The sequence below is a fragment of the Sceloporus occidentalis genome, unplaced genomic scaffold (genome assembly GCF_023333645.1).
Source record: "Sceloporus occidentalis isolate IW3139 unplaced genomic scaffold, rSceOcc1.0.p SCAF_77, whole genome shotgun sequence".
Taxonomy (NCBI): domain Eukaryota; kingdom Metazoa; phylum Chordata; class Lepidosauria; order Squamata; family Phrynosomatidae; genus Sceloporus; species Sceloporus occidentalis.
Genome location: NW_028317057.1, coordinates 2525639 through 2550514, shown reverse-complemented (window position 1 = coordinate 2550514; position 24876 = coordinate 2525639). Strand labels below are relative to the sequence as shown.

At 39.8% G+C, this 24876-nt stretch overlaps 1 protein-coding gene across 1 annotated transcript; it reads left to right on the top strand.

Moving 5' to 3' along the window:
• The first annotated feature begins 5907 nt into the window (after window positions 1-5907).
• Window positions 5908-24237, top strand: LOC149285564 (glycerophosphocholine cholinephosphodiesterase ENPP6-like). Its single transcript, XM_089495169.1, has 8 exons — window positions 5908-6148; window positions 16040-16219; window positions 16510-16621; window positions 18227-18368; window positions 18965-19144; window positions 21860-21997; window positions 22410-22527; window positions 24023-24237. Exons 1-8 carry the CDS (start codon window positions 5908-5910, stop codon window positions 24235-24237), a joined length of 1326 nt encoding a protein of 441 aa, XP_089351295.1.
• Window positions 24238-24876: the final 639 nt, after the last annotated feature.

Genomic DNA, 24876 nt, shown 5'->3' with positions numbered 1-24876 from the left:
CAAAGGCTTTTTTCTTTGCTTACTAAAGCATTACGAATTGCATAACTAGAGCTTTATTTTGTCTCTTTAAATAGTTCCTTTTACTTACTCTGTTGTTTAACCCAAGATCCTCTGGCACTTATTAGTGTCTTTCCTTACAACCCAAAAGCCCCCTGGAGCAGAGAACTCCGCAGCTATGAAATTTGGCCATTCTTGGTCAAAATGGCCAATGGCCAACGTTACATACAGAAGCTGCATGTTGCTGAAAGGGCCGCATGTCGCCATCCCCTTTGGGCTTTGGTCGTGCTGGGAGTTGTAATGCTGGAGTTCTGTGAAGACTAACGAAATGGCAAACTGTGCACACAGAGGGAACATGGAAGCAAGGTCACCCATTGAAAACTTCAGGGTAGTCTTCCAAAGCACTTCTTCACCTAACAAAAGCTAGGTACCCGATTCACTACACGGATATACCACCAGAGTAGTACAAGGATGAAGACAAAGTCTTGGTAGACTAGATGGGCCAAAGAAATCAAGTCATTTTGTTCTCCAAATATAGAGTTCTGGAGGAGGAGGGCTACTAAAATGGTAAATGGTTTGCCGGATCAATTGTATTGGAAAGCCTAAAAGATTACAATATGTATAGCTTGGGGGAGAGATGTTGATTTTAAATAAGTAAAAATATTAGAAAAATAACTCAATCTAAAACGAGAGGGTCAGATGCTTAGATGTGATGTACGGAATTTTTACTTTACTAAGAGTGTTAGATAAATGAAACAGCCCCCCATCAGAGATGGTACAGACTAATACAGTGAGGTGAATTAAACATGAGTGGGACAGGCTTAAAGCTATCCTGAATCTTTACATCAGGAAAAAGGACAGGCTGGCTATTGTGTAAGGTAAAACGATACACTTTGTTAAATTATGTATGTATTTCATGGTATAGAATGTGATTGTCCAGAGATAATGGATGTTAATGTACAGCTAAGAGAAGTGACTTCATCGCAGAATAAAATCTACACCAAGCATGAAGATCATTATGTAGCAATAATTAACTATTATGGATAATCAAGGAATCCACACACACTGATTGTGATATTTGTCTATTTCACTGAAAACAGTGAAACATGTTAATTATTTTGTTGCAGTATTTAATGTATTAATTTCGTTTTGTAACTAAGAAATACATAAACCATGTGTCTGTTCCCACTAGAGATAGGCAAATCCCACTCAAGTTTGGTGTTGACTTCTCTATAGAAGTAGCGAAGTGACAAGTAGAGTGATAGCTCTTGGGTTTATTCACAAAGGTGAGGAATACTCCAACCTGACAGACCAGTCAAGTTGCTTAGGTAAAACTGAGCCACTTGTCTATTCCATGTTAGTCAATTTGTTTTTTTATATACTACTTGTTATGTCCTGTCGACCCATTGTACAGCGCTACAGAATTTGATGGCGCTATATAAAACAATAAATAATAATAATAATTCATCAAAGTGATCAAAGAGAGGTGATGTAATAATCATAAGGATTCTGAAATGATTTGTATAGGTCTTTACTTTCGTTTCACCTGCATGAATGAGTAATGCTTGGTTTCCATCTCTGGGATGATTCACTGTACTGATTGCCAGCTTTGCTGCCGCTGCGGTGTATTATGCTGCCGCTGCGGTGTGTTATGCTGCCGCTGCGGTGTCTTATGCTGCCGCTGCGGTGTATTATGCTGCCGCTGCGGTGTGTTATGCTGCCGCTGCGGTGTATTATGCTGCCGCTGCGGTGTATTATGCTGCCGCTGCGGTGTGTTATGCTGCCGCTGCGGTGTGTTATGCTGCCGCTGCGGTGTGTTATGCTGCCGCTGCGGTGTGTTATGCTGCCGCTGCGGTGTGTTATGCTGCCGCTGCGGTGTGTTATGCTGCCGCTGCGGTGTCTTATGCTGCCGCTGCGGTGTGTTATGCTGCCGCTGCGGTGTGTTATGCTGCCGCTGCGGTGTGTTATGCTGCCGCTGCGGTGTATTATGCTGCCGCTGCGGTGTGTTATGCTGCCGCTGCGGTGTGTTATGCTGCCGCTGCGGTGTGTTATGCTGCCGCTGCGGTGTGTTATGCTGCCGCTGCGGTGTGTTATGCTGCCGCTGCGGTGTATTATGCTGCCGCTGCGGTGTATTATGCTGTCGCTGCGGTGTATTATGCTGTCGCTGCGGTGTGTTATGCTGTCGCTTTGGGTCCTGGAGCTTTGGGTCCTGGAGTGATTATAAGAAGGGCCCCTTCTCTGCTTTTCTTGTATATATATATATATATATATATATATATATATATATATATACACACCGATACACATATGCACACTCACACACATATACACATACACTCAGTGCTTTACCGAATCCTCCACTGCCTTCCTGTGTGTTCCTTGTGGCCTGTAGCTTCTTCACGGTGCTGTACATCTGGAAATGACATCACTTCTTGGCATGCATTGGCAGTGATACAGGATGAGTATGGCACACCGCGGCACCTGATCAGATCGCCACTTAAGAGGTATGGACCCATCAGAATGCCAGGGGCCCTGGAACAATTGCTGTGTGTGCTCTGCCGTTAAACTGGCCCTGCTTGCCTGGATGCATATTCCTTATGCAGAGGCAAGCGCAAGCGATTCATAAGGTTGCATCAAACAAGCAGGAAACCTAAGCCTCTACACCTTTTGGGCTCAAAGGTTTGTGACCTTATGTTTTGGAAAATCAACCGTGCATTTTTAAGAATGTACGGTAATTGAAAGAATTTTGTATTTACCGGGTGTCTGGAATGGATCTGAACTATGTCTGTGGAGTCAGATCGCCCTCTACTGGTGGCAAACATAAATTCTCTCTTGAATCAAACTCCGAAAACTAGGAGTCTGTTTATATATCTAAGTGTTGGTTATAACAATCATGTAAATAACTGTTTGCATTTTATATAATTAAGATATTCTTTAGGTTTCATTCACCTGGTACGCAGCATTAAAACACTGATTTCAAACTATGTCTTGTATTTTATATAAATGACTATATGTTATTTAGACACGCATCCCAGTTATTATACAAGTCCTGCATGTTCATGATTCTGTACCTTTCCATATAATTAACTCACGGTATGCTTTATGTTTATTTAACATGATCATTTAAGTTTAGAGGCGTAGGTCATGCGGAAATTGTATGTAAGTATAAAAGTAAGCATGACTTAGATCTGAAATAAATGAACATTGTGACAGTACTCTTCATCTATTTAATAAAATATTTAAGTTGCTCCGATCTTCCTTAACATCTGTAAGTAGGTACTTAAAAAAAACTTTTTTCTTGAAAAGCTTGCACCAATGACACCCACATAGGCAGTAGGCTTTGCTCACATTGTCAAATGCTGCAAAATGCTGCAAATGCTGCAAACAACACTCTGTGCCACTTCCCTGAGATGGCCCGATATACCTTTCTGATACCTGTGGGCTGCCCCCCAAGGGGCCCCCACAATCACAATTGGCCCCTTCGCTGCACCCATCAGCATAATCTCCCACAGACAGGGAAGGCTGCCTGGCATTACCTCAGTCATGTTGCCCCTACATCTTATGCTTTACCTCGGGCTGTTCTTTCCCCTCATATATGCAGAATCCCTAATGTTTATGCTTCAGATAGTTGCTTTTAAATGGTATTTGCCAATAATATTTCCCAATTTACCACTGTGTTTCATCTTTCAACTCATCAAAGACGTCTTTAATATTGATTGGACCCTGGGCAAGCATTTGCTTGGACAACATAACCATCCTCCAGTCCCTGGCATAAAATCACAAACAACTGGGCATATGTAACAGCGGTTGCAAGCGAACGGTAAGCAGGAAGCTAGCTGGCTTCTGCTGATAGGAGGGAGTCCAGGTCAAAAGTCAGGACATACCAGTATGTCATAATGGGCTTTTAAGCACAGTTTTTAGGACGTATCTATATGAATGTGAAGGGTTAAATTTAACCTAAAAAACTACAATTGATGTTTCAACACACTACCTGGTACTGCACCAACATCATGAGTTGACCAACTTTATCAATAACATAGGATGTCATCTGAGCTTATATTAATGGTTTTCCAAGTGGGATACCTTGACGGGACATGATTCTACATCTAACCCCAGGCACAGAGAGATGGGGAGAAGAAGAAGGGGCACATGAGCAGCAGGACCAATAGATCAGCAGACAGATCAGAGTTCAATTAAAACCTGGTTTCATTATGTGGTTAGACAAGAGAGGGTAATTAGATTAAAAACAGAAAACAACATGCAAAAGATGGAGTTTAAAGAGGGAAAGGGATATAAAATGAGTGGTTAGTTAAAAAAGTAAAAAAAGAAGACAGGATGGGAGACACTGCTCTGTTATTCACCTAGTGGCTGCATCATGACGGTCTACCTGCATCGTGACGGTCTACCTGCATCGTGACGGTCTACCTGCCATCATGAAAGTCTACCTGCCATCGTAACAGTCTACCTGCATCGTGACAGTACCTGCCATCGTGACAGTCTACCTACATCGTGACAGTCTACCTGCATCGTGAAGGTCTACCTGCATCGTGAAGGTCTACCTGCATCGTGAAGGTCTACCTGCATCGTGACAGTACGTGCCATCATGGCGGTCTTCCCGCATCATGACGGTCTACCTGCATCACAACTGGGTTGCTGAAGCTCTTGGAGGAAAAGGTATGGAGTAAAATAATATGTCTTTGGACAGGCAGGACTTCATTAGCATCGCCATAAAGAATCAGCTCAGTGTGACATGACTGACAACAATGGCTGCATATCTGCGGATATAAGAATCTTATTGGAGAATAATGAGATAAAACATGGGTTTTTGTCAATGCTACATTACTTTATACAGCAGTGTGTTTTATGTTCATGGAGAAAATATTTTTTTAATTGGATTCCTCCTTTAATTGAATTGATGTTAACTGGTATGAAATACTTGATTTATATGTGATTCAACTATCTGTCTAAACACAAAGATGAGTCTAAATGCTGAACTCGAAAGAAAGCAACTTCTAAGCAAATGAAAGGGATCCACAGAGTATCACAACAACTTTAATGTATACATTTTTACACGTACATTCTGGACCATAAAAATATCGCTTTAGACAGGACTCAAGACATTGAACGCACCATAGAAATAAAAAAACATCTAAAATAAACAATCTGTGTTTGTGCAGAGAGGATAAATACAGCACACCAGCGACAGTCTAACCCTTTCAATGCCAACACATACACTGTGGCATTAAAAAGAAGAAGCCACTAGTCTTAATTTATATACCACTGTTTTAGTCTTAGGTATTACCATTTTTACAGTCACTTCCACAACTTTCATGACATGTACCAGATTGGCAGCAACTGCCGTATATTAAATGTTTTCCTTTGATACGCACAGCGGGTTAGATAAAGAATCAACGCACGCAATGCGAGAAACACTCACCGAAGATGTACATGGGTATTGAGAAGTTACTGTTTTATTAGGGGGATCTGCACCCCAGTAATTGCTTACTCGTCAGTTTGTTCTGCATCTGATGTGATTTTTTTTTCATGAAAGATTTAAGACCTGGCAAAAACTTGGAATACAAGCATAATTGTTTTGGCACAATTGTTTTGAAAGCAACACCGTTTGTGCAATGTTTTATCTCCTTGTACAGCGCTGTGGAATATGTTGGCATTATATAAATCAATAAGGAATAATAATAATTAGACATAATCTTAGACATGAAATTGATGTCTATGACACTATGCAGTTAAGGGTTACACGAAGGAGGCTAGTGAAGTTATGCGAGAACTGCAGAACCAAAGTCCAAGCCCTTCCCCTCGCCCAGAGCAGCTGATCATTCATTCTGTGGCTGTGATGCAGTCCCTGGCAGCCGCTCTAACTGTACTGCGGAGAGTCGTCCAACTAGTAACATGGCCAAGCGCAGAACGTTCCCTTTCATCCTCCTCGCTCTGAGCCTGGCGGTTACATCCTCTGCACGGCGAAAACTTCTGGTTTTTCTGCTGGATGGTTTGAGATTTGATTACATCAGCGATAAAGAATTTGCTGCACTCCCTGGCTTCAAGCAGATTGCGGATAATGGTGTAAAAGTAGATTACATGACCCCGGATTTTCCAAGCCTTTCTTATCCAAACTATTATAGTCTAATGACTGGTGAGTAGATATTCCAATTAAGCTGTATAGAGCCTTAGTACATCTGTCAGTTTGTAACTTTCTACAGCCATGCTGCATTGTTTGCGGAAGCTTTGTAAATTGTTTTTCATCTCTTATCTATCTTTCTATTTGTCTTCACAATGGGTCAGCGGTTATTAATACTAGATTAGATATTTGCGCTATGGAGATCCATCATTTTTCCTGTAGAGTTGTACCATGTTATCTGTAGAAAGATGATGCGTTTATTGCCTAACTGAAGTATAACAGATTACGAGCATTCAAGACTATCTAGGTTTTTTCGTCATATTATGCACGTGAATCACTGAATCTCTTTAATATCATAGCATCCTGCACTAGAACATTTCCTTTGATTCTTCTTTAATGGTCTTAGTAATAATTCACAAAGAACAGAGAAGAACACACAGAATTAAGATCGTATTACAATTGAATATAGACAGTCCTCATGCATAGGTTGGACTATAGGTGATGTAAATCAGATCTGATTATATGATCTATCCAATCTCAGTACCAGACTTGAGAGAGGTCCTCGCTCTTTAAGATCAGCAGTCACCAAATGATGTATGTGCGGCCACACGTTACACTTTTAGACTCACGCAGCATGCTGACGCTCGTATCCATTCAGCGTCTGCACCTATTGTGCTGCTGGAACAGCAGTATCAGTAAGTATGTAGCCTGATTGGCCATGTCCAGGCCCGTCATACCCTCTTACTGATATAATCATGCACCATTAATTGGATGCTGCATTAGAAAGTCATCAATAGTTTACAAAAAAAAACCAAGTATGCTAAAATAAACATATCCATAAAGCCCTATGTGGTTAAAATGAAATGAAACGCTTCACTGAATTGCTTTTTATTACGCACATTGTAAAGATAGCACATCAGATACCTCCTGCATGCTATCCTGTAGATTCCGTACTATCTTGGATGAGTTCCCATACTGAGAGGCCTTATGTTTGTAAGATTTGGAGGATCTAGTTTCTTGGAATTCAGACCCGCACACCTCTGGAGAATTTGTGCTTTGCTTGCAGCCAGGTCAGGAATTTTCCATGCAAAGTAATCCGGCAGCCTAACAAGCAGATACTTAATGCAATTTTGTAACAGGGTTTAGGGGCCGCTTCATGAGAAATGTATGTGGTTTTTTTTTATCAACTTTTATGTCATTCTATCAATACTAATTTACTTAAACAGTAAAACAAAGTCAGTCCACAAACCATTTAAAACAAGTTTAGTCAAATAAAACTGCACAAGGCTGGAGCACACTGTGAGTACAAGCTGGATTTAAGATGGTTGATGCACCCTGGAGGCAGGGCGGGATTAAGAGCATCACGGGCCTGGTGCTGAGGATTTTGGAAATAAAAAGAATAGACAGAATCTTAACTCCTCGGCATCCATGTGTACTGACATCAGTGAGAGGTATATGGTATAAGATAGAATCTTATGTGATCGGATTGAGAGTAATCAGTATACTAAAAAAGTCATCATACACACTGATCCTTTTTAATAAAATATGCACATTGAAACAGAGTAAATAACACAAAACCTTTTCCTCTCATTGATTTCTGGGCCTTGAAAGTTTTGTCTTCTGAAGTGACTACAAATTCAGGAGGACATTTTATCTCTGGATAAGTAAAAATTAAATAGTTCTATTTATTCCGACAGTAAGTGCCAGGAAGCAGACAACCAAATACACGCCAGGACAGGCTCTGCCACACCGCCACCCACACACCAGGACAGGCTCTGCCACACAGACACCCAAACACACACCAGGATAGGCTCTGCCACACTGAGTTCTTACCACTTTTATAGTCACTTCCATAACTTTCATGACAACATGTACCAGATTGGCAGCAACTGCCGTATAGTGTCCGCTAACACTAATTAAATGCTTTCCTTTGATACGCACAGCAGGTTAGATAAAGAATCAACGCACGTAATACAAGAAACACTCACTGAAGATGTACATGGGTTCTGAGAAGTTACTGATTTATTAGGGGGATTAGGAGGACGTTTTATCTCTGGATAAGTAAAAATAAAATAGTTCTATTTATTCCTACAGTAAATAAGTGCCAGGAAACAGACAACCAAATACACACCTGGACAGGCTCTGCCACACCGACACCCAAACACACACACCAGGACAGGCTCAGCCACACTAACACGGTTCAAACACACACACACCAGGACAGGCTCTGCCACACTGACAGCCGGACACACACGCCAGGACAGGCTCTCCCACACCGACACCTGCATCAAGATAGTTTTAACTACACAAAGCACAAAAAATGCTTTCCACACTGCATTGTTGTTTGTGTGTTTGCCCCCTTGTGTATTGATGCCCCAGCCAGGCCCCCCTTTAGTATTAATGTACCCCTCACACACACCCTTGTGTATTGTCCCATGTGCATTTGTGCCCACAGCCAGCTCTCTTTGCGCTTTTATGCCCCACACCCTTTTGTATTGATTTTTATGTAATGCCCCCAGCCAGTCCCCCTCCCTTGTGTATTGATGCCCCCACCCCCTTTTGTACTGGTTAATGTACATACCCATGTGTATTGGAAACAGCCACCCACTCACCCCTCAAGCCCCCTTTTGTATTATTAAATTGTTGCCCCAAGGCATCCCCCCTTTGAATATGGGTCCCCTTCCACCTATCACCCCAAGTATTTTTTTTAAATACTTACTTTTTTTGCTGGCTTCTTCCCCTGCAGACCGCTCTCCCCCGACATGCTCTTCTCCCCATCACGAGGAACTCTTCCATGTGAGCCCGCCCCTTGAGTATCACGTCGCATCTTCAAAGGGGCGGACGAGAGTTGGACCCCCCTGTACTAGGGGAATTCTCTGGACAACTGTTCTGTAAAATGTTACATTTCTAATGATTAAATAGAACGGGATGCTTCCAACCAATTTTGTTGATGTTTGCCGATTCTCAAGGCTCTCAAAGTTCTGATGTTTGGACTGTGAAATGTCAGCATCATCTTTTTTTGCTTTATATAATACTGTGCCAACACCTGGGATATTACTGACCTAACCAGCTCTCAAAAACAAAAAATCAGGAACTGTATATTTAATAAAACATATTGCCACACAATATGTGTATTCTGTTTGGTAATAGTCGCTCGGCATCCGTAAACAATGTCTTCCTATTACCTGCATACAGTGTAAATACACCAATCAGCCATAACATTATGACCACTGACAGGTGAAGTGCATAACACTGATAATCTAGTTATCATGGAATCTGTCAGTGGCTGTGATATATCAGGCAGCAAGAGAACATTTAATCCTCAAAGTTGATGTGTTCGAAGCAGGAAAACAGTAAGGATCTGAGTGACTTTGACACAAGGGCCAAATTGTGATGGCTAGATGGGTCAGAGCATCTCCAAAACTGCAGCTCTTGTAGGGTGTCCCTGGTCTGCAGTGGTCAGTACCTATCAAAAGTGTTCCAAGGGAGGAAAAGGCTCATTGATGCATGTAGGGGGTGAAGGCTGGCCAGTGTTGTCAAATCCAATAGACGAGCTACTGTAGCTCAAATTGCTGAAAAATGTAATGCTGGTTCTGATAGAAAGGTGTCAGAACACACAGTGTATCGCAGTTTGAAGTGTATAGGGCTGCATAGCAGCAGACCAGTCAGGGTGCCCATGCTGATCCCTGTCCATTGCCAAAAGTGCCTACAATGGGCACATGAGCATAAGAACTGGACCACGGAGCAATGGAAAAAGGTGGCCTAGTCTGATGAATCACATTTTCTTTTACATCACGTGGAATGTGTGTGTGCGTCGCTTACCTGGAGATCACATGGCACCAAGATGCATCAATGGAGGCCCCACCTCGCAACTTACAGGACTTAAAGGATCTGGTGCTAACATCTTGGTGCCAGATACCACAGCACACCTTCAGAGGTCTAGTGCAGTACATACCTTGACAGGATAGGGCTGTTGTGGTGGCAAAAGGGGGACCTACACAATATTAGGCAGGTGGTCGTAATGTCATGGCTGATCGGCGTAAGGGTGTAGTGCAGCCCATTTAGTCCTTGCATATTGACCAGGCTGTGTAAGTTTAGCTGGTGGAATCACCCCAGGATGCTCTAACCTGCTGTCCAGTGAAGGTATCAAAAGTAATTCTCTTGGAAGATTGGACTTTTTTTTGGGTGGTCCCTGGGAATCAATTACTACTTAAATGTACATGCAAAGTAAATTTTTTATTCTATACTCAAAATCTTCTCTGATCTGGGCACTGTGTTATTTTGCCCAATGCTATCACATAGTCAAAACCCATATTTAACAAGGCAAGTCCTGGGAGCTGGTAGTATGCCTGGCTTTTGTATGGGAAGTGAAAGCTCCTTTGTGGTGGTTGGGATTGTCACTTAAAGTGGAACCCAAAACTTGTTATTGCTAGTACCAGTTAAAATCATTTTTCAAAAGCATTGTGTTGATTTCTAGTCGTTATAAATGTCGTAACTGTGTTATCCTATCTTCTAGACAAACACCCTGACTCCCTATCATACAGCCTTGCAATAAACAATAGAATGGCTTAGTTTAATTGCCTAATCTGTCAGTGTAACTAATGAAAGTCTGTGGACTTAGCATTGCCACAAAGAAACAGCTAGGTGTGGCGTTTAAACAGGGAAAGTCATCCAAAATATTAAACACCTGTCAATGGAATCCTCCCAGTCTGTGCAGAAAAAAGTTTATTGGAGCAAAATCAGATAAAACTATATTTTCTCAATGCCCTTGCAGTGTATAAAACATTGCATTTTATGCTCAATGAGATTTTTTTCATGGGGGCTCCCTTTTAAATAAGGTCACCATGGAGTTGCCACTGCAGATTTAACCCATTTTAGATTTACATCCCTTTGTCTGCAGTGTTTAAAACTGGGAACAAAACTGGCAGTACTAAAATAAAAAACAATAGAAGTCATCCCTGCATACGTATCCTCCAGGGGTTTCAGGTTTATCAGCAGAGACATATTATTTCTGCTTATCAATAGACCCCTGACATCTGTCCTCCAGAACAGGAGAAATATTTAAGGCAAGACCAAGGACCGATTAAGGTCTGAGTCTTTTCAGCAGGAATAATGGGCAGACTAGAGGGGCCAAATGGTTCTCCGCGGCTGCCATATTGCATGTTTCTATGTAAATATTTGAATAACATCCCATTCTCTACATTCCATCTCATTTAAATGCATTTAACAATCTAAAGTCTTTCCATCTTCACATTCAGCCTCCAAAATGCAGGTCAACTCCCACAAAGCCTCGTGACCTATTCACTATTATTCTAATTACACAAAACTTCTACATTTCTTTGAGGGTTCAATGGAAAGTCTTCAACCACAACTAATAAACCTCATGTTTTATAACTTGTTTTTTTTATGATAATCAAAACAAACACCAGGAAACTTGTATTATCCAGTTATAATAATTTGATTTCTAAAGCACCATCATACGCCAGATCGCTGCATGGGTAAACAGAACATAGCAAGAAGTGAATCACTTTTGGAAAAGGTGAGGATGGCCCTGTTTAAAAGAATGGACAGTCCAGTAGTTAATCTGGTTTTTACACTATTTTTAGGAGTGGTTTCACAGCCTCCCCATGACCCAAAACACACCCAAATGTTACTGATTAAATAATGTGAATAAAATGTATTGGTCACAGTTCTTAAGTAAACTTCCCCAAACCACGACCCAAATAACATCACAATAAATAATGCAATTAATGAATTCATTACAGATAATACTTTACCATAGAATAACAATAACATAATTCAACCACATAACCACATAAACTGTAGGGGCGTAACTCTGCTCCACCCGTGGAGACTACCGGCATCCAAAAGCACTTCTGCCCTTAGGCTTGTGCACCACAAGTCCAACCATACCTCAGACGGCTGCCTCCTGCACTGTACCAGCCACAAAAACATAATCAGTAAGGTTGCCTTAACTTCCACCAACCTCAGCCGTTTTAAACTATGGCTTCACACAGACTTAGATAGACCAACAAAAACAAGGCAAGTGGGTAATAGTCTCCTTTCAGACACAAAACCCACGACTATATATCCCTAGTTAATGCCCCTCAGAAAGACAAGGAAAAACGTTTACTGAACCTTTTCATAGGCTACCTTATCACTATGGGCCAAATTCTGCCCAGCTCCAAGCTGTTGTCAGGGCACGGGAAGGTGATCTTATTCCTGACCTCTGTCATGGTGTCCCTACACCCGTGTTCCAGAGCTTTCTAAATATCATATCACTATATACCACAGAAATATCTATTTGATGGCAAATAAGAGCCCTTTGGCGCATCTAGCCTGCCCATTTGTTTCTACCTGCTATAAGACCTTAAACCCAAAAGACAAGGCTAAGTGTCAGTTCCTCCACTAAGTAGATAATAGTTAGCTATTATGGTATCTGGCAAACAATTCTAATTGTGTGCCCCAACACAATCATAGAGATGGACAAAGAGTTAAGTGTACAAAATTAAGTTTAAAAAAATGGGTGGGCTGTTTTAGGTTTATTTATTTTGGAAAACGGAAGAGCACAAAAGGAGACGGAGATGTCAAAATCATTTTAAGACTAGTGACATTGCATAATTCAAGTTTTAATAACACTTCTTATTTAATTGAGTTAAATATATATAGCTACATAGATTTTTTTTCCAATAAAGTGAAATGGGCCTCTTTTCTACACATAAGTGTTTTTATATTTGTGAAAGTAAATGTATGGTTCCCCAGAAGTTCCTGTTAAGCATTCTCTTTTAAAGTTAGTTTAAGTAATGATCAATGGAGATATATAAGCTCTACCATCTGTTAAAGCATAATGTGTGTCTGGACGTTAAAAGCATTTAATATATTTTTTTATTTCAAGCGGTAAATTAGTGCACATTAAATCGGACGCATGGTAATATCTGGTAGATATAATTCAGAAGGGGTGTGATATATTCCTAAATCCAGAGCCAGCCCTTACATGGATCCCGGTGGGTCCATGGGACTAAGACAGCACATTGATAATGGCGGCACTTTACAGGAGCCCTCCATCTTCTATGTCCATCCTGAGCTAACTGTAGTTAATGAGAGAAGGTACGCATGATTTATAATGATGTATATACACTTAAAAAGTAATTTTGCAATGTAAAACCCTGATAGAGAACAAAAACAGGGATGTCTCTGAAACACTATGAGCTTAATTCCTTTCACAAATCATTCCATTGTATTTCAGTGCACACGGGTCTGTTGATATTCCAGAACATCCTGCCTTTTCTCTCCCCTCTGGGTATTGGTTGTGTAATAATGAGTAAACTGTTTTAATGAACCGTCATTTTCATTAAAATACAAAGTATAGAACCTGAAAATAATGCGGTGACTGCCTTGTGTCATTGTCCGCTAGACAGTCTGCTGGATTTGTAAAAGGTACCTACTCATTGCTATAATAACAATACCTTTCACAGGTCAACTAAGTACACAGGAAAACATTTCTTTTATTCCTATAGTATGTCCTAGAATCTCTATTAAGATTAACAGCTCAAATATGGGGGTACATTTCACTTTGTCTCTGTATACCAGGGGTTATGTCAGTATATCTTTCACAACTTGTAATGCTATGATATGCTTTACGCGTGCATGCTGATCTACGTTTGAGGAAGGGATGATGATATACTTTGAAGAGGCCGCTTGGTTGTATTTGCCCCTCACAGGGGTGGTCTCACTAGAAACATAGACTTTGACGGTAGAACTACACAGCCTAAATGATATCCGAAGCAAGAATACTCTTTGGCGGTCCCCCAGTTTTTAACTTTTTAATAATAACCTGCAGGCCCGGCGTGTCCGACAGGGCCACACACTCACCTCTGGAGAGGCAGCTCAGGTGCTGCAGCGTGCATAAACGGTTGTCGGCCGTACTTACATCATTAGGCAGACACCTCATCATCACCAGTCTGGCCCTGATAATCTGTAAAATAACACTTTTCCTTCTTTTGCCTTTGGTCTGTTTTATCATCGACCACATCACTCTTACTTCACACAGACGCTTTGTCTTCAGCTGCTCTGCTACTACTGCAGGAACATATGACGTGATATGTGACCCCACTGGGCTCCTGGGAGGAGGACAGATAGGAAAGTGTGCCCTCTTGAGTATTGGGCCTAGAGGACCCTGTTTTGCCCTATATACCGGATAGTGCCAACAGTGGCCCCTACAAGCTGTGCAACTAAGGCAGCCACGCTGTCTCCTGGTCCTATAAAAGCTGTTTTACCGTCCTCAAATTTTCTATTGCAGGGTTGTCAATTTTTGATCCAGAAGAAATGTGATTTTCACTTTTTTGCTGACCATTGCTAACATAGAATTTGACAGTGGATAAGAATAATTCGGCCCATTGCTTGGCACTGATGGGGCTCACAGGACCACAGAGGGTTAAAGTCTCTTGAAAACGAACAATCTTGTGACTATTATTATAATATTGAGATGATAAAATCACACCGTGTCTTTTTTTGTTTGGAAAACACTACACAACTTCTTCTGCCCTTTATTAGAAGAGCTGCAAAAGATGAAATAATACTACTATTGTTTTCTTTTGTTACTTCATATTTACAGTTAGGACTCGTTACCCGTGTAAGAGATTCTGTATACTGCGCCAGACGGCCACCTGATGGGAACAGGAGGCATTCCAGGCGCCTGGATTCTCCGTGGATTGCCAGAGTTGGCTGGACCTCTGTTATTAAGAGCTACATTTTTTAGGTTTTGGATGTGTTGACTTGTTCTCATTTTATGAATAGGCCAGTCACTTTTATTCTCCCATCACTGCTGGTGGTGTATTAATAATAGGGACTAGGTATGTGTGCTGTGCATCGGCAATGGTATATTTAACAAAGAAATTACCAGCACCTAAATCCAAGCTGGCAATATCGTCACAATTTCTTGCCATAGATATTAAATGTCTTGGTTTTTTTCTCTCACCCAGGGAGTGCCTTGATCTAGCAGGTGATCTTGTGTGCTTTAGCCAAATACATTACTATAGTTTCATGTTTACCTAACGCATATATTTGCAGGTATGAAATTTGAGTGTCGGTACTTTGTTCTTATGGGCTGCGTATTTTATCTGTATATTATGGGTTATCTTTGACCAATATCTGTAAAATAATGGACCCATTCTCCCACTGCTTTTCATTGTAATAACCTTAATAGACATTGGGGTTGTAACCTGCAGCTTTAGAACATCAATCAGCCAAAGTCTTTCCACTTTTTTCTATTTTAAAACATCTATCTATCAAAATACCATGAACAACAATTATAATAGGTGTATTATTAACAAATAAACCAGGAGAGCCAAACTGAGAATAGTCAATATGGCTACATTGCCACTGTACGTCTCTTAAATTATTATTACGTATTGATTTCTACAGTGCCATCATAGCCCCCAGAGCCGTACTTTGGGTAAACAGGAGATGATTAGTAGTTAATATAACAAGTTGGACAAAAGGTGAGGATGACCTTGATAAAACAAACTAATGATATAGAAAGACGTTGGGGGTATATTGCGCACACACACTATAATTCCCCATACATCAACATATACCATCCAACACCAACACTACATACCAACACACACTCACTCACAGTAACAGTTATAGGTAGTTTTAACAAATGAGTTTAGGCAGTTCCCCATTAAACAATTTCTGTGCTCTGTTTAAATAAGAAAAATAAGTATAACAATTAATTTTAGATTTTATTAGTACAGAGTCAACTTATTCAGCAGAACAACTAGAGGAGTGTATGGTAAACAGAAATCGCACCTAGCACTCCTATTTATTTCAAATCTTTAGCCTCATAAAACTGCTTGATGATGTTTACCATTTATAAATACTTCATGGTTTTTGCTCCTTCAGGGCGCCATTGTGAAGTGCATCATATGACTGGTAATTATATGTGGGATCAGACATCTAACACCTCCTTTAACATTGGAACCAACGAAGATAGCCGGTTGCCAATGTGGTGGGACGGATCGGAACCCCTTTGGATCTCCATGGAAAAGGCAAGAAGAAAGGTTTCTATGTTCTATTGGCCAGGTGAGGGTTTAAATGTAATGGCTTATCTTCACTAACACTTTGTTACCGATCAGATGAGTTATATGCACATTGGTGGATTAAACGGGGTCAACCTTGGTTTTTGCCTTAATAGTAGATACCTACAGCACCCTTTTCCAGCTGAATGAACTGGGCAGTTCATCAAAGTCCAATGCTTACCTTTTTCTTGTGACATACCCGGTGAAATCTAGTAAAGTCTGATGTAAAGGTTCAGGACTCAGCCATGTAATGTTTGTGGTATATATATATACATTATTTATATTTATTCTCAGGTTGTGAGGTGGAAATTCTTGGCATCAGGCCAAATTACTGCCGCGAATATTACGATAACCCCTCAGATGCTAACTTTACTAAAGCAGTTCAGGATGCTCTTGAGTCTTTAAGGTAAGATATCAGCCAGCCCACAGTTTGGTTCATGTGTGATGTAATGCAGTAATGGCCTTTAAATTGAGGAAAAGGCATGGCAACATGTTACTTCTGCAAATAATAAAAAAATTTACATACTAAAACCCCATAATCTTCTATCTATCTTTCTATCTATCTATCTATCTATCTATCTATCTATCTATCTATCTATCTATCTATCTATCTATCTCTGTGCATACAGTTATCATCAACATTAATGGCACCCTTGAATATGTTGTACATTGTGGACAATGTCTTCAGAAATAGTTGGAAATGTACCTACTTTGTATTAGCAGAATGTTTTATTGGGTGTTAAAAAATTAGGCCTTTTCAACCGATGTAGTTATTTTACAGAAGGAACATAAAATATGACCTGGACAGCATTAAAGACACCCTTCCAAAATATTTTCTTACAAAATTCATGAGTCCTTTCACTAACTCTCTTACACTCTTATTCCTGTTCACTCTCTCTCACGCGCTCTCTAAATGTATCACTAATTTCTCTGACGACCACCTCTGCTCTCTGACGACCACCTCTGCTTCTGCCGACCACTTCTTCTTGTTCCTTATCTTCTATCTTTCATCTACATCTCCGCAGACATAACCTGGCGTGAACTGCGGAAGTAGAAGTGGTTGGCAGAGAAGGTAGACTGACTGAGAGTGAATGTGGGGACTGGGCAACAAATGTTGTTACCGAATTAAAAATGCCACACGATTTGCGTCTGAAATGGGCAGGGGACATAATTTGTTGCCCGAAAATGAATGGGCTAAGAACAAACCTAAAAATTGTCCGAATCAATTTTGGCCCGTTTGCACATGTTTAGCTTTTAACCATAAAGGCGTTCTTGGATTAGTGTGAAACCATCACTTCAGGTTGCACCAGGTTAGTCTTAAGCTGTGTGGTTGTTTTACATTGTGGTTTTTCTACAGTACCAACCTTCAAAGACTTCTGTAATCAACTTTCCTTTTGCCACCTTGTTCTTTTCAAACTGATTTGAATTCTTTAAGAGGACGCCAATAATCGTGTCATGGCAATGTTTCTATTCTTATACCTTTTCCTCCCATATCTTTTTTTATCCTGTGCGGTTCTGTATCAAACATATGAGTAAACCAATGCTGTTTTACTACACACTCTTTTTCAGGAGATATTAGATACGATGTACACAATATTCAAAGATGTCGGTAATGTGAGAACTGTATATAATTCACATTAAGGCTTTACGGAAGCAGTTTCTTTCTCTTTACGTAAACAATGTCTGCACCACTAGACAGCTCTGTTGACATATAGGGAAGTTTACACATTGGATTTCCTGAATGAGCTTAGATTTTTTTTTTTATTATTACAGTTTGTTGTGAACTTATGTTACTTCTTTGCCAGGAATGATATGGGGATAATTATATCTAGTTCCCTACAAACTATTTCCTATTTACTATTTATTGTAGTATTTAGACCAAGGGATATGGGATTCAGTGTCCATTGTGGACTAATAGCATGAAATTAATTATGAAGGGTACATAATAATAATTGTATGATGTGTATGCATATTCATTAATATGCAAATGACATGTATTACGATTGTACAGGAATGGTGACTCTGATATGGCAGCTGTTTACTATGAACGAATTGATGTAGAAGGCCATCATCATGGACCATGGTCTAAGGAGAGAAAAAATGCCACCAAAGCTGTAGACCAAGTGCTAAGGGGCTTAAAGCAACAAATTACGGTATATATGATTATGCCATTGCTAATGTTTTATGAAACATTATTCCTGATCCACAGTGTTATTTACTATAAACAGTGTGTTAGCCTCTATTTCTTTTTTGCTGCACCATACCCATCCTTTAAATTTATACTTTCTGCGATGTGTCTTATTATTGCTCTTCACTACTCAACTTGGACTTCCTCTGGATTCTTATTTAATACTCTGATTCGTGGCCTTTACAGAAGGATATACACATAAACTGGACAGAAAAGAAGGAACTCAATATAACACTATGCCTTTACCAAATGGATATGGCTCCTCATCCGTGCACTCTGTGTCTTGGATATGGCCTGGATATGGTGTCATATCCCTGCGCTCCATGTCTTAAAGGCACACAGCGCCCTCTAAGGCAGACAATGGTGGTTGTGTCGGTAATTGAGCTGGTTTGAGATCAAAGATCACTCCTGTAACTAGCCCATTGAGCAGGGGATACTGGGGAACCTGATCACCCAAGCCCCCAGTTTGGCAGCAATGGGACTACCTCCCCTGAACCTTCCACCCTAGGCCAGAATACGTAACCGGTAACATACAAATATATTTTTTTACCTTCTTTACAGGAAATGGACCTTCAGAATGACTTAAATGTAATCCTTTTCTCTGATCATGGAATGACGGATCTTTACTGGATGGACAAAGTAATAGAGCTTAAAACATATATTGATATGAATGACATCACACAGATGAAGGACAGGGGTGCTGTGGTCAGCTTGTGGCCTGCTGAAGGCAAGCATTCAAAAGTATGTGTCCTATATGTAACTGCTATACTGTTTAATTAATGCCTTAAATACTTTTTTTGGAACTGTCCTTAAACTCTCCATGTACAACCTGTAAAGCTGTGCACAGTATTCCAAGAGCTCATTTTTAGTATGACATCAGTGTCGCTCTGGTTCCCTCTTTCCAGACCAAGGTACTTTAACTGTTGAATAAGCTCACAGTCTTACATCACCACGGCACGCTGCTATTGGGTTCAGTCTCTAAACACATAAGTGAGGAAAACACATGTTGCACCTATGCCACTAAACCATTTTCCTCACCGACCAAGCTTATTTTCAGTTTCTCTCTGGAATACATTACACTTGACTTCGAGTGACTTTGACTGTGACTGCAGCCCCATGGGCCTTCTTTCTGTATTGAAAAATGTATTGATCAGGATACCTACAGGGAGAGTGGAGAGCGGTGTTCCCACTTCCAGTTTTTATACAGTATCCACTACATAGACTAACCAAGGTTCAGGTAAATGAAAAGTCATAATTGACCCTTCCCAATAAGAATAAGGTAAAATTATTTTAATTCATTATAAATTGATTAAAACTGGCTGAGATATAAACATATTTGCTGTAAAAAGTAACTATTCAAGGTTCCAGCAATGATCCGAGGACATTCTGGTGATGTCCCAGAACCAAGATGCGGCTAAGAACTAATGTGCTCCTACATGCACATACACACTCTCACACTGTTAGTAAAAGGACAGACATGACTACACGTTTGCTAATCACTCACTCCAGAGGACCCCTTCATCCAATATTATGGGGTCACTTTCAATTATTAGTAATATATATATGCATAATGCAGTAATACAATGGTTCTTATGATATATACACACATTGAGCCCTTGCTTATATAAGGGATAAGGGCACTACTTTTTCACTGGACAAAGTTTTCAGCTACGTGATGTAGGCTGAAACTGTTCATATTAGCATGGTAACTGATTTCATGCAGCATAATAAGTTATACACATAAAACCCTGAGTTTCTGGGCAGAACGCATCAAGTTTGTGCACCTCCACCCCTTCACCCATACAGGTTGATACTACGTAAATATCCCGAAGAAAAAAATAATTGGCATCCAAACAGGCAAAACAGGAACATGACCAGGAAAATGAATTGAAGATCAACCTCACACCCGCTCTATCCTTCTGGCACCTTATCCCATAGACAATATTTAAACATTCATTGGTTTTATTTTACTTCCAAAGTTCTTGCGAAAAAATACTTAGTAGTGGGACTCAGACTTTTTTATCATCACATTGTCTACTTAATTCTAATTATATCTGATATATCTTTAATTTTGTTCCTGTGGGCCTTAACTTCAATATACTTACACATAAATGAGCTCACAACATGTGATACCCAAATAATCTCAAATACATCCGCATAGGCCTCATTTTTTTCCAGTTGTGGTGCCTCAAAACACATTTGCCACTATATTGATGTGGAGAATGCTATATATATACTGTATATATATAGTGTTATTAAAAAGTATTTGCCCCTTCTGGACTTCTATTTTTGCTTATTTGCCACATTTAAATATTTCAGATCATCTAACTAAATTTAATAAACACAATGTAAATAAACACAAAATGCAGCTTTTAAATGATCGTTTCATTTATTGAATCTGAAGCGCTAATAAAAACCTATATCACCCATGTGAAAAAGTAATTGTCCCCTAAACCTAGTAACTGCAATCAAGCATTTTCAATAACTGGAAATGAGTCATTTATATCGCTGTGGAGGAATTTTGGCCCTCTGCTTTAATTCAGCCACTTTAGAGGATGAAATGCACTTTTAAGGTCATGCCACAGCATCTCAATCGGATTCAACACATGCCTTTGACTAGGCCACGTCAGAACTTTCATTTTGATTCATTTGAGCCATTCAGAGGTAGACTTGGACTTGATAGCCGAATATTCTCTTTCAGGATTTTCTGATACAGATCAGATTTCATAGTTCCATCAATTATGGCAAGTCGGCCAGGTCACATGTAGCAAAGCAGCCCCAGACCATCACACTTCCACCACCATGTTTGACTCTTGGTATGATGTTCTTATTGTGAAATGTGGTGTAAGCTTTACTAAACACCACACACAGCCACTCTAACACCATACACATACACACACATACATACACTCATTCTTACACACACACATACACTCATTCTTTCTGACTATCCATGCAGCTCACACACTTCCACCACTCCTTTAAGCTACAGGTTTATTTGTGCTGTTTATTGTCTACAACGAAAGTCATTTCTGTGTTTTAAAGAACTTTTTACCAATGATTGATTTACCTTTATTTTATTTTGCATTATTCAGAATATACCGATGCTCTCCCAGTTGTTCCCAATCCATTACGTGATGTCATGGGCCACACTGATATTAGGAACTTTGTTAAATATGTAAATTATTTATGATTGTGTTCTTCAAATGCATGGCTTTTTCTTATTCTGAACAAAAAAATATTGGAGCTTGGACCCCACATACATCATGAAATACGGGGCAGGGTTGTTTTTTTTATCCCAGTCTGGACCTGTTAAGCATCACCCTTAACCATGCCTCTAACCATACACCTTAAAGTGTATAATCTAGTGTAAAGTTCCTGATGCTTACCTATTGCAGGTGACCAAATTTCAAGTTCAAATTATGTATTTATTATATTGCTATAATTATTCTGCAGGTATACAACCAGCTGAAATCTATGGAACACGCAGATGTTTATGAGAAAGAAGGCATCCCAGACAGATTCTACTACAAAAAGGGGAAATTTGTGCCACCTTTAACTATAATTGCTGAACAGGGATGGTTCTTAACCGAGGTAGAGTATACATTTTTCTGCCAGCATATCATCTCATATCCTTTCATGTCTATAAACATTGCCCCTATATTTTCAGACTTTTATAATCATGGCTAACCTATTGAGGTAAAAAAAAACCATGAACTCCGTACAGTGCTTTTGGCCTTCTATTCAGGACCTGAATATAGGCCTTAGAGCTTAAAATATCCCATATCCTACTGGGTAAAATTGAAAAAGCCTGGTGGAAGTCAGCTGTTTTACCGTACTAAAGAGCATCCCCAAACTCTTCCAGAAGAGTTGATGGAGTGCACTCAATACACACACACCTTGCTCAGTGCCAAGTATGCCTGCGCTAGATGCAGCATAATGTTTTAAGAACAACCTGCAATAGGATGGCCGGATTCTGGGGTTATTCATGTATTTTTTGTTCCAGAGTATTGAAAAACTACCATACTGGAATAATGGTAGTAATCAGGCCTGGCAACATGGATGGCATGGATATGACAATGAGCTCATGGACATGAGGGGATTCTTTCTAGCTTTTGGTCCAGGTAAATATAAATTAAAATGTTATTTGTGGATTAAAAAAATAAAGGGTGAGGGTCTGCACCTACACACAAAGTTAGTATAAATAATGGAGTCACAATCTTCTGCTCTGAACTTTGTGCTGTGATCTACATCGTCACTAAAGAACTCTTCTAAGATAAAACTTGAGCCAAATGCAGTGGCTTCTTATAGTACAGGGGGCGTCCAACATGCGGCCCGCGTGAGATTGGCAGCCAGGGCAACCGGGATCACAAGAGCTCTGCTGCTTACCTGTGGGAGGGTCTTTTGTACTGCACAGAGGAAGCGGAACCCAGCAGAGTCACGTGAATGTACGTGATATCACATGACTCTGCTCCAGTCCTGCTTCCTCTATGCAGTACCAAAGCACGCAGAGGGAGGCCGCGTCCCCTGCTGAAGTCTTTGAGCAGCAGTGCAGGTAAGGGGGTGGGGAAGGTTGTTTGAATAAGTATGTGTGATTGAGGGAATTAATCTGTGAATGAATGAGTATATGAATGAATGAGTATGTGTGTGATGGCATGGATGTGTAAGTGCTGGGACCTAGACATGATAGGAGTGTGATTGTTAACAGCAATCACAGTCCCATCATGCCTAGGTTCCAACATTTACTGTTTACCTAGGTTCCAACATTTACTGTTAGCAATCACACTCCTATCATGTCAAGTCATATTGTTGAATTTGTTGTCCAATTGTGGTGTGTTACTTACTTTTATTAAAAGTGTGGGTTTTCAAATTATTTTTAAAGGTGGGGGGTCATTTTCGGTTTCGGCTAAGTGAACCCTGAATTTTCTGTTTTGGTCCAGAATTTTCATTTTGGTGCATCCCTAGAATAAATAGAACTATTTCATTTTTAATCATCCTGAATTTGTAGTCACAAAACTTTCTAGGCCCAGAAACCAGTGAGAGGAAAAGTAAAGGTTTTGTAAAGTAAAGTCTTTACTTTATTTTAATCTGCATATCTTATTAAAGGCCATATTTTCTCTCAGTGAAAAATGAGTGCGGCCCGCGCACGTATACAATTCTGATGAAGTGGCCCACTGCAGAAAAAACTTGGACACCCCTGTCATAGTATACATCTGTGTATGAAGGGTTGTTTGATATCTACAGAAAACTGACCTATATCCTGGTGACTTTAATTATGTTACCAACTTACCTTTAAGTAGTACTTCTGGAACAGAAGGCAACATTTTACTGCTGCTTCTTTATGTGTACACTGAAATATGAAAGTGAGAATAAAAGATTATTTTTTAACAATTCCTGTTTTCTGGAATTTGCTGTTCTGAAGTGCTAAGGATATTTGTTGGATTCTCCAGATTTAGTGAATACATGTAAGCTTTGCAGTGAGAAGTGCCCTTAGAACAATTATTCAATGTATTGATATATCTGGTTGAAGACTTTGCTTTTTTTTTCCATTGGCAGAACTTTTGTTTCCCACCCAGAGAATGTGTACAAAATGTTTTTTTCTTACATTTCTTTCTTTAGATTTTAAAGTGAACTTTAGATCTGCTCCAATCCGGTCGGTAGATGTCTACAATGTAATGTGTAAAATCTTAGGAATGGAACCACTACCCAACAATGGCTCCTGGTCCAGAGTAGAATGTATGCTCAACAGTCAAGCCAACATGATACAGTCTATACGGCCAGACAGCTGCATATTAATAACTCTTCTCTTCTCATTCCTTGTCCTATGGATCTAGTCACAAATTACTCTACCAACTATGCACACGTACAATTTTTTAACCATTTTCTGCTTTCCTATGAAATATATTTTTTAGTATTTTTTAAATAGAATATATATTTATCTACTATTTGTATTAACAAACTGAGAAAAGGTTTTGTTGAATGCCCTGCCACTATCCTGTGACATCCTGTAATCCAGCATGGCGCAAAGAATTTCTACTTTTCTTTCTGAAAGTTATAGAATGATATAAAAACATAAAAAATGCAAACCCTCACACACAGATTTGTAACATAAATGTCAAATATACAGTATATCATACTATTTCAATGAAATCATTACAGAGAAAATTGTTCATATTGCCATAGAAGTGAATTAGAATCACAGAAAGAAGCTCTGTTTTTTTCTATAGAGCTTAAAAAACTATATTTCTCTCTAAACCGGACACAGAAATGTTCAGAATCATGAATGTTATGCATTTATTGATTTTCTGTTAATGGTAGCTACGAGAGAAAGCCCCAGTTTCCGGTGGAGAAGGTAGACTTGGCTCAGTGGAAGGCATGGCTGTTGGCTGTTCCTTTAAGAAACCTGTGCTAAGTAAATTTTATTATTAATAATAATAATTGATTTTCTGTCCCAAAACACTTAACCCTGCATA